We start from the raw sequence: 10,442 nt of genomic DNA on the forward strand, positions 1-10,442 counted from the left end.
ACAAAAGAGTACTCCCCAATTTCCCTCCTAATACGAAATTTCTTTAGCTTGTACCCATTGTAGTGGGATCTGCACTGTTCCCATAGTTTGAGAACCTTGTTTATACAGCCCCCCACCCTTGTTTATGTCCTTAACCCATGTTGTAAACATTGTTGGTCCTGTAAATGTTTGTATACACTGCATTGTACGATAGAAGAAGATTGTACGATATAATTCATTTGTTTATATAGATGTGAGGCGACGACGCTGAGGGCTGGGATGCAGGTGGGGGTGTCTGTGACTGGCTACGCCGTGGTGGCTGCCCTCCAGGTAACATACAACTCCACTTTCTGGTCTCTGACGAGTCCCTAAATGTGTCTCAGGCCAGCCATTTCATGATTTAAATTCCCTGTAGCCTCTAATCTAATTTAAAATTACTTTTTACTTATCATTATAGAGCTTAGTGCCTCCTATTTTCTTAACATTGTAATTCTTGGAACGCGTTCGACGGTCTAGAAAATATTTTAGTGCCTCCTATCATCGACGCGTTTGTTTTACATTTTCTACAAAAGATACGTTCTTTATTTTTTGAGCATTGACTTTAGCAAATCACTTAAATATTACTGTTTATGTTATTTTACTTTTTATGTTATTTTTACCTGAACTCAAACATTTTACAAGGATACAACCAGCACACTGTTTATGAAAGATAAGCTGGAACTGAAGAACCAATATCTCATACAGTTTGTATGTACAGAGATGGGTGACAACTAGAAATAAAAACGTTATACTGTAGAAGAACACCAGTTAGTACAGTGTACTCCCTCTGTGTACCAGTGTATCAGTACATACAAGAGTACATACATACATACATACAGGGGGGGGGTACATACATACAGTGTACCCCAGGTACACTGGTGGTACAGTGTACTACCTCTGTGCTCACCTGTAGGATGTGAGGTAGTGTACACAGAAGAACACTTACCTAGAGGCTGGAGCTATCTTCAGTCCTCCTCAAGGCTCCCTGTAACCCTGTGGGAAGATGGGTGAGGGTTTCTGCCAGGGGGTCAGAGGGCTTCGAACGGCCGGAGTTGGATGGGGTTGAACACATTCTCGTGGGATGATCCTCGGAGGACGACTTTAGACATGTCAGCTGGGATACTGAGCTGTCGAGCTACACCTCCTGTCCTCTGCTCGAGTACATGCAGGTAGCGCAAGGTCTGAGGGCAAGGCCATTAGGTCGGGAAACGCGTCGTACTCTCACTAGGGTACTTGGTACACTGGCGGGCCGCGCGTCCCCCGCCGCACGTCACAGCGGCCCACCAATCACAGCAGTTCCCGCCACCCTGCAGCTGCGGAACCTTCCACCGGCGCCTGATTTAAATATTCTCCCTACGGCACTAGAGAAAATATATACATATTTTGGTTATTGGGCTTGGTAAATTTGAATGTTGAGCTAGAATGTTGAGCTTGAATATTTTAGTGAATTAACATCACCCGCTCTCTGTCTCTCCTCAAAATTGTTTAGTCTCTGCGTCGCCGATCAGTGCTGGTGGAGACGCAGGTGACGGTAAAGGTTGACCATCAGTACAACTTTATCACCGGCGCCAATGAGAACGTAACAGCTGGAACACTTGTTACCATCATCAAACCAATGGTAAGTGAGGCATGCGCGTGGTGCAAGTGGTTGTGATGGTGCTCGTCATAGTGGTTGTAAGGTAATATACATTAATGGTGTCTGAAAATATGTATATAAGTTTCTAGAACTGCAATCACGTGGTATATATACATATACATATTATTTTAACAGCTCCACTACAGCAGTTGTCAGTTGTTCTCTCTCTCTCTCTCTCTCTCTCTCTCTCTCTCTCTCTCTCTCTCTCTCTCTCTCTCTCTCTCTCTCTCTATCTCTCTCTCTCTCACCCTCAGACGTCCAGCGCTCGGACCATCGGCTGGTGGCACTGGCTCCTGATCCTCCTCATCAGCTTCATCATCATTCTCATCATCATGGCGGTCCTGAAAAAGGTCAGTACTGCCAAGTTGTGTCACAAAGTGCCACTCAAATACTATAAACGCCCACTTTTAACGTCAGTGCCAAAGTGTGATAAGTCTATATCGAATATTTTTTTCCACGAATAGCTACTTTGTTAGAATTTATAATTTGGAAAATTTGAGAAAATTATATTTGTGTTTATTATATTTTTTTCAGATTCGGAATTAATTACCAGTCATGGGCTAAAAGTTTGTTATCTTGGAATTTTAATTAGGATGCCATTAGCAATGGGAAGTACAAGATTGGAAGGCTAATTATCGCTACGTGGGGGATACTAATTAGTTACAGGTAATTTGGTCATTGAAACCAAGCACGAGTGGCAGTTAGATTCTCCCATTGGCACAGATTGGCTGCCAGCTACAGTAGTCGACCAGTGCAAATTATAATTATCAATTAGTGCCACTCAGGAATGCAAATGTAAAATTTTAATTTGTATAACACAATAATTGTTTCAAAGAGAACTAACTTAGATAAGTTCTAATTATAAGTTCCAGTTATAAGTTCCAGTTGCACACGTCGTGAATTAGCAATACTTAACATAGGTTATAAGTGCCACAGCAGTGTTGGGCACTTGTATCTTCCTGCAGTGCCATGCGTTGAAAGATATTTTTATAAGAATATATACCTTCAGCAAGATTAATCTTCTTTTTGTAAGATTATCTACTTTCAATAAAATTATCTACGTTTAGTATGTTTATCTACTTTCATTTAGAGTATCTACTTTCAGTATGATCATCTACTTTCAGTTACATTATCTACTTTCATTTAGAGTATCTACTTTCATTTAGAGTATCTACTTTCATTTAGAGTATCTACTTTCAGTAGGATCATCTACTTTCATAAAAAATCATAAACCCCGACCGTCCACAAGTGGTTGGGCACCATTCCTTCCCCCCGTCCCATCCCAAATCCTGACTCCTTCCAAGTGCTATATTATCGTACTTCCTTGACGCTCTCTCCTGATAGTTTCTTCCCGTTTAAGAAAAAATATATAAAAACCTGTTGATTCCATTGACGACGGAGTTCTTCGTGTCCAGGTGGGCTTCTTCGAGAGGCAGAGGGTCCCCAAGGACGAGCGGGAATTGATAAAGAAGAGAGAAAGGGAGACGGAAGGAGAAGAAGAAACTTCTCAAGAGGAACAAAGTGATGACGCTGAGGGAGCAAAGGCTTGAAAGGTTTTTCGTGAGAGGGAGGTGAGAGACAGGTAGAGAGAGAGGTGAGAGACTAGCAGACAGGTGAGAGACAGGTATAGAGAGGAGGGAGACTGGCGGAGAGAGGTGAGAGACAGGCAAAGAGAGAGAGAGAAGTGAGACACAGGCAGAGAGAGGTGAGAGACAGGCCGAGAAAGGTGATAGACTGCCAAAGAGAGGAGAGAGACTGGCAGAGAGAAGTGAGAGACAGGCCGAGACAGGTAGAGAAAGGTGAGAGATTCGCAGAGTGAGAGGTGAGAGACTGGCAGAGAGAGATTGGTGAGAAAGAGACAGAAAGAAGCGAGAGATACAGGAAGGAAAGATGAGAAACAGAGATAGGAGAGACCTAAATGAAAGCCGTATATACCTTGTACACTGAGCTCTGTAACTACTTCACACACGCACACAAACTGGAAGATATTCAGGCGGTCTCCCCAGAGCTTGTAAGAGTCGGGGACCAGGAGACCAGACTCGCTTGTCGTGACGTGCTTCTTACACCGTGTGTGTGAGTGACTGGCTATACCCATTCGGTGAGGTGGAGACTCTTGATCAACTCACAGCTGGCTCTTGATCTATGCTCTGTACTCTCTCATAGTCAGTACAATAGCAAATTGCAATTTGCTTTGTGTACTTGAGTTTGTCTCATTCATATATATATATATATATATATATATATATATATATATATATATATATATATATATATATATATATATATATATATATATATATATATATATGTATATATATATATATATATATATATATATATATATATATATATATATATATATAACGTAATTTGTTTTATTATAGAAAATACAAATACTCACTAAATAATAACTGATATAATTTATCTTTCTTCTATCTTATAAAATATTATTAATATTATTCTTATTATTAGTAGTAGTATTATTACTACTGGAAAGATAATGCACTTGTGTGGGACGACATGTGTGTGTGTGTACATGCAATGACTGATACCAATCTACGGTACAGTGTATGTGAAGATGGCGCGGCTGCCACTTTCAGGGATACCTAGAACAAGTGCAAGTGCAGGAGTCGAGGACAGTGTTACAGGTTCGTGCTAGTAACTTCGGAGTTCCTTGGTTCCTGGGGTAAATATGCATTTAAATTTCTCAGGAATTTGGGTGAAAAACTAAGTAGGTAAACTAGAGACCCAAAAGCAGCCAATTTCCTGTTTCATCGTCTCAGTGTTGCTGCCCAGAGGGAAAAGGCTTACTGTGTTACTGTGTCATTGCTGAGAAGTCGAAAGAGGGTTTGGTACTGTAGTACAATTGTATAAAATAAATATTGAAACAACTGTGATTCCGTGACAAAACTGTCATAACAATCTTACTGAGTCTTTAAATTTAAATTAGGAAATAATAAAAATATCTAGTGGTATCACAACATATTTTCATCATCCTAATATATTTGGTATATACAGTGAAAAATTCAATTAACCTCTGTCCCACATATTCATAGTGTAAAAAGGTTAAATTATCGTTCGAGTTTTTCGAATTAGTCATGAGAAACCATTACTCGTTCTTGAACCTGCTCAGTTCTCCAAAACGGATGAATAAAAAGCCTATAGAAAATATATATTATAGTTCCCTACTAATTTAGTGAATATTTTCGTTTTCTTTATTAGTACATAAGTATCATTTTCTCTGTTAAATACAGTTTATAGCGGAGGCTTAAGAAACTGGCCTACAGTGTCCATCATGATCTACAGTGTCCATCATGACCTACAGTGTCCATCATGACTTACAGTGTCCATCATGATCTACAGTGACCATCATGACCTACAGTGTCCATCATGACCTACAGTGTCCATCATGATCTACAGTGTCCATCATGACCTACAGTGTCCATCATGACCTACAGTGTCCATCATGATCTACAGTGACCATCATGACCTACAGTGTCCATCATGATCTACAGTGACCTTCATGATCTACAGTGTCCATCATGATCTACAGTGACCTTCATGACCTACAGTGACTATCATGATCTACAGTGACCTTCATGATCTACAGTGTCCATCATGATCTACAGTGACCATCATGACCTACAGTGTCCATCATGATCTACAGTGTCCATCATGATCTACAGTGACCATCATGACCTACAGTGTCCATCATGACCTACAGTGTCCATCATGATCTACAGTGACCATCATGACCTACAGTGTCCATCATGACCTACAGTGTCCATCATGACCTACAGTGTCCATCATGATCTACAGTGTCCATCATGATCTACAGTGTCCATCATGATCTACAGTGTCCATCATGACCTACAGTGTCCATCATGACCTACAGTGTCCATCATGACCTACAGTGTCCATCATGATCTACAGTGTCCATCATGATCTACAGTGTCCATCATGACTTACAGTGTCCATCATGACCTACAGTGTCCATCATGATCTACAGTGTCCATCATGATCTACAGTGACCATCATGACCTACAGTGTCCATCATGACCTACAGTGTCCATCATGATCTACAGTGTCCATCATGATCTACAGTGACCATCATGACCTACAGTGTCCATCATGACCTACAGTGTCCATCATGACCTACAGTGACCATCATGACCTACAGTGTCCATCATGACCTACAGTGTCCATCATGATCTACAGTGACCATCATGACCTACAGTGTCCATCATGACCTACAGTGTCCATCATGATCTACAGTGTCCATCATGACCTACAGTGTCCATCATGATCTACAGTGTCCATCATGATCTACAGTGTCCATCATGACTTACAGTGTCCATCATGACCTACAGTGTCCATCATGATCTACAGTGTCCATCATGATCTACAGTGACCATCATGACCTACAGTGTCCATCATGACCTACAGTGTCCATCATGATCTACAGTGACCTTCATGACCTACAGTGTCCATCATGATCTACAGTGACCTTCATGACCTACAGTGTCCATCATGACCTACAGTGTCCATCATGATCGACAGTGTCCATCATTATCTACAGTGACCTTCATGACCTACAGTGACCTTCATGACCTACAGTGTCCATCATGACCTACAGTGTCCATCATGACCTACAGTGACCATCATGACCTACAGTGTCCATCATGACCTACAGTGTCCATCATGATCTACAGTGTCCATCATGACCTACAGTGTCCATCATGACCTACAGTGTCCATCATGACCTACAGTGACCATCATGACCTACAGTGACCATCATGACCTACAGTGTCCATCATGACCTACAGTGTCCATCATGATCTACAGTGTCCATCATGACCTACAGTGTCCATCATGACTTACAGTGTCCATCATGATCAACAGTGACCATCATGACCTACAGTGTCCATCATGACCTACAGTGACTAACATGACCTACAGTGACCATCATGACCTACAGTGACCTTCATGACCTACAGTGACCATCATGACCTACAGTGTCCATCATGACCTACAGTGACCATCATGACCTACAGTGACCATCATGACCTACAGTGTCCATCATGACCTACAGTGTCCATCATGACCTACAGTGTCCATCATGATCTACAGTGACCTTCATGATCTACAGTGACCATCATGACCTACAGTGACCATCATGATCTACAGTGACCATCATGACCTACAGTGTCCATCATGACCTACAGTGTCCATCATGACCTACAGTGTCCATCATGACCTACAGTGACCTTCATGATCTACAGTGTCCATCATGATCTACAGTGACCTTCATGACCTACAGTGACTATCATGATCTACAGTGACCTTCATGATCTACAGTGTCCATCATGATCTACAGTGACCTTCATGATCTACAGTGTCCATCATGACCTACAGTGTCCATCATGACCTACAGTGTCCATCATGACCTACAGTGACCTTCATGATCTACAGTGTCCATCATGATCTACAGTGACCTTCATGACCTACAGTGACTATCATGATCTACAGTGACCTTCATGATCTACAGTGTCCATCATGATCTACAGTGACCTTCATGATCAACAGTGTCCATCATGACCTACAGTGTCCATCATGACCTACAGTGTCCATCATGACCTACAGTGTCCATCATGACCTACAGTGACCATCATGACCTACAGTGTCCATCATGACCTACAGTGACTATCATGATCTACAGTGACCTTCATGATCTACAGTGTCCATCATGATCTACAGTGACCTTCATGATCAACAGTGTCCATCATGACCTACAGTGACCTTCATGACCTACAGTGTCCATCATGACCTACAGTGACCATCATGACCTACAGTGTCCATCATGACCTACAGTGTCCATCATGACCTACAGTGACCATCATGACCTACAGTGACCAACATGACCTACAGTGACCATCATGATCTACAGTGACCAACATGACCTACAGTGTCCATCATGACCTACAGTGTCCATCATGACCTACAGTGACCATCATAACCTACAGTGTCCATCATGACCTACAGTGACCATCATGACCTACAGTGTTCCCTTGCACATGAAATGGAGAATGTTTGTGTGGGAGAAGATAGGGGGGAGGGGTCATGGGAAGCTGATCACAGTGCTGGCTACAGTGCCACGTGCAGCGCTACGACCAATCAGCGTCTTGTTTACAGTAACGCGGGAAACACAGCAACCAATCATCGTGACAGGATAACCTACCGGCCTCCCATTGGCTAACTCCCGGCCAATCACGGCTTTATTTCATGACGTTATCGGTGACGTCACTCGTCCTATATCTGCGTTTTCGATTGCTTTTGAAATTAAATAAATAACAGACTTAAATTTATAACTATTTTTATGCTCTTTTAACAAATAAAAACAAAACTTTTCCCTTGTTATTTTGGCAAATATATAAATAAACAACGGGTTAAAAATATCCCTTCAAGAAAGATATACAAATGTAATGGAAGAAAATTCGGCGTTTAATGGTGTGGACTGAAGCGTATATAGTGACTGTGTTGGCCTCGCTGTGCGTGGAGAGCCTGAAACTGGTGCAGTTATTTAGTGTTAACGTGACCTCTCACGCGAGGCTGTGACGCGGGCACCATGTTTAGAGGGAGATATATTGACCTGGCACAAGGTCCATTTCTGCAGAGGAAATACTAGTATCCAAAAAGGATTCCGAGACTTAAAACTATGACGTCACGATGACGTGGGATCACATCATTTTTATCCCCTTTTTGACCCCTACTGTCATTGTCCAACGGTATTTTTTCCGTTGTCGAAAGTAGAAAATCTGTGTTTAGGGTTATCGAGGTCTCCCTGGGCCAGCTGCTGGCCTTCCCAGGATGCAACTTACAACAGTTGCTTAGCTCCCGGGTACCTATTTTACTACTAGGTGAACAGGAGTATAGGGTGAAATGTAATATTGCCCAACTGTTTCTGCCCTGCCTGGGGATTGAACCCTAAATCCTCGATTGCGAGTTAAAGACGCTGATCACTATGCTACAGGGAGCTGAGACCATGATTTAAACTAAACATAAACGTATAATCTTATTATTCTATCACAAATATTCTCTATTATTTAGTTTTTTCATTACTTGGGAAGGAAGTTACAAATGTAACTCTCCAAGGTCCCATTTACACCTATAATGTACGTGGTGTGTTTGGCTAGGCTCATCTTAACATCCTCAGAGGCAGGGAACTCAATTGACATTATCTCAATATGTTCATGATGATGTGGGTGTAGTAAAGGCAGTGATGTCCTGTCAAAAGAACATGTTAATAGCATCCTGCATTCTCACAGTTGGGCTGGCGTGGTTGGTGAAGCACCAACTACCACTTACATCTTGGTCTACAGTAAGGACAAACAGACATGAGCTAACTCTTGATAAGTGGATCAGTGTGTGTTTCAGGTGAAGAACTTCCGCTATGCCTAGCCTCATATTATCGCTATCATTTCAATAAAAATTTCATTAGAGATAATTTTCAGTATGCTGATTGATGTAAATTGATCAACAAAATTTTTATTTTTATCAATACCACGCTAGGGCTTAATAATATATATAAAGCAGGTGTTATTAAGGGGAAGATCTCTTATATAACTTTTTTTCTGTCTCATTTTCCCCCACCAACAACACCACATTTCTTACTGCCTATTATTACTCATTTTATTGATATTATATTTATTAATTTAATACTAGTATATATACAAAACGCAAACAATATATACTATTATCTTACATGCGACAACTCATCCTTCGTTGTCGCGCAGTGCACCAAACCTTAGTGTATTGTACCCACTGGCGCCTGGCAGCGGGTACCAGGCGCCAGTACCTCAGTACCAGGCGCCAGTACCTCAGTACCAGGCGCCAGTACCAACCTCAGACAAACAGCCTCGAAGTGGCCAATGAACCATGGTTGTGTGTCTAGCAGCAGCGGCCGCCATGACCAGTTGGAAGTTATGGGTGTCGTGACAACACCTTTGGGGCTGGCGATGTAGTGGCTCGTTGCTCGACGGTGCCCGCCAACGACCTGATGGGTGCTGCCTGCTTTACAGGAAACTCAGTCGTACTTCTGTGAGCTTTCGTTATTCAATCAGAGCGTGGGAGCCAGATGGGTGTGATGGATATTTGTTACAGAAGACGTTAGGCTGTTCTCTATTGTAAAACTTAAAGCCTAATAGATTGGCACATTCCGTCTTGATCATCCGCCTGGAAGGGAAGTAATTTTTTTACCTTATGGCAAAATCTTGAGTACGAGACTTGCCAGGGTTTATTGATCGTGCGTCTGGCAAACAGGTTTTACAAATGACAACAGGCACAAACGTCTGTAGGAAAAGCCTCCTACATGCTTGCTAGTCTAACACTAATATACTTTGTGGTAGCGGCCCTTCAGCCTCTTAGTCATCTCTTTGTTATAATGCTTCTCACTACAGAATTACAAATATATTCTGACGAGTTTGAAAACGTAGCAACTGGCCAGCAAACATACAAGGTTGGTAACGATATCACACAAGGTTGTGATATTGTTGTTACAGCATTAAAAAAATAATGTTGTGATTAGGCTATTTGGTAGTGCAGAGTATCTGGTGCGTCCGCCAGGGGCGTGTGGAAGGCCGCATCGTAACGAGAGAACTATCTCCTCGGAGATAGCTTAGTGAGTTTCTTGTGTCTGGATCAAATACATCATAACCAGCTCACCTGGTCTGGGTACCTGGAAGAGTAATCAATAACTGAGAAGGAGGACGCTGAGATCTAGGAGGCGGGG

General features: G+C 42.0%; 1 protein-coding gene across 6 annotated transcripts in view; it reads left to right on the forward strand.

The window, feature by feature from the left end:
• LOC123770063 (integrin alpha-8) overlaps nucleotides 1-3,528 on the forward strand; it is a 30,106-nt gene extending 26,578 nt beyond the window's left edge. For 3 of the 6 annotated variants that reach the window (XM_045761723.2, XM_069301351.1, XM_069301350.1), the window contains exons 23-26: nucleotides 231-309; nucleotides 1,508-1,636; nucleotides 1,909-2,004; nucleotides 2,189-2,720. In XM_045761723.2, the coding sequence (XP_045617679.2) occupies nucleotides 231-309; nucleotides 1,508-1,636; nucleotides 1,909-2,004; nucleotides 2,189-2,200 (316 nt within the window). In that variant the 3' untranslated portion in view covers nucleotides 2,201-2,720. Of the gene's footprint in view, nucleotides 1-230; nucleotides 310-1,507; nucleotides 1,637-1,908; nucleotides 2,005-2,188; nucleotides 2,721-3,069 lie in introns of those variants that run through there. The other 3 variants (XM_045761721.2, XM_045761722.2, XM_069301349.1) reach the window with 1 other exon arrangement.
• The last annotated feature ends 6,914 nt before the right edge of the window (nucleotides 3,529-10,442 follow it).

This window comes from Procambarus clarkii, chromosome 45 (assembly GCF_040958095.1).
Source record: "Procambarus clarkii isolate CNS0578487 chromosome 45, FALCON_Pclarkii_2.0, whole genome shotgun sequence".
NCBI lineage: Eukaryota > Metazoa > Arthropoda > Malacostraca > Decapoda > Cambaridae > Procambarus > Procambarus clarkii.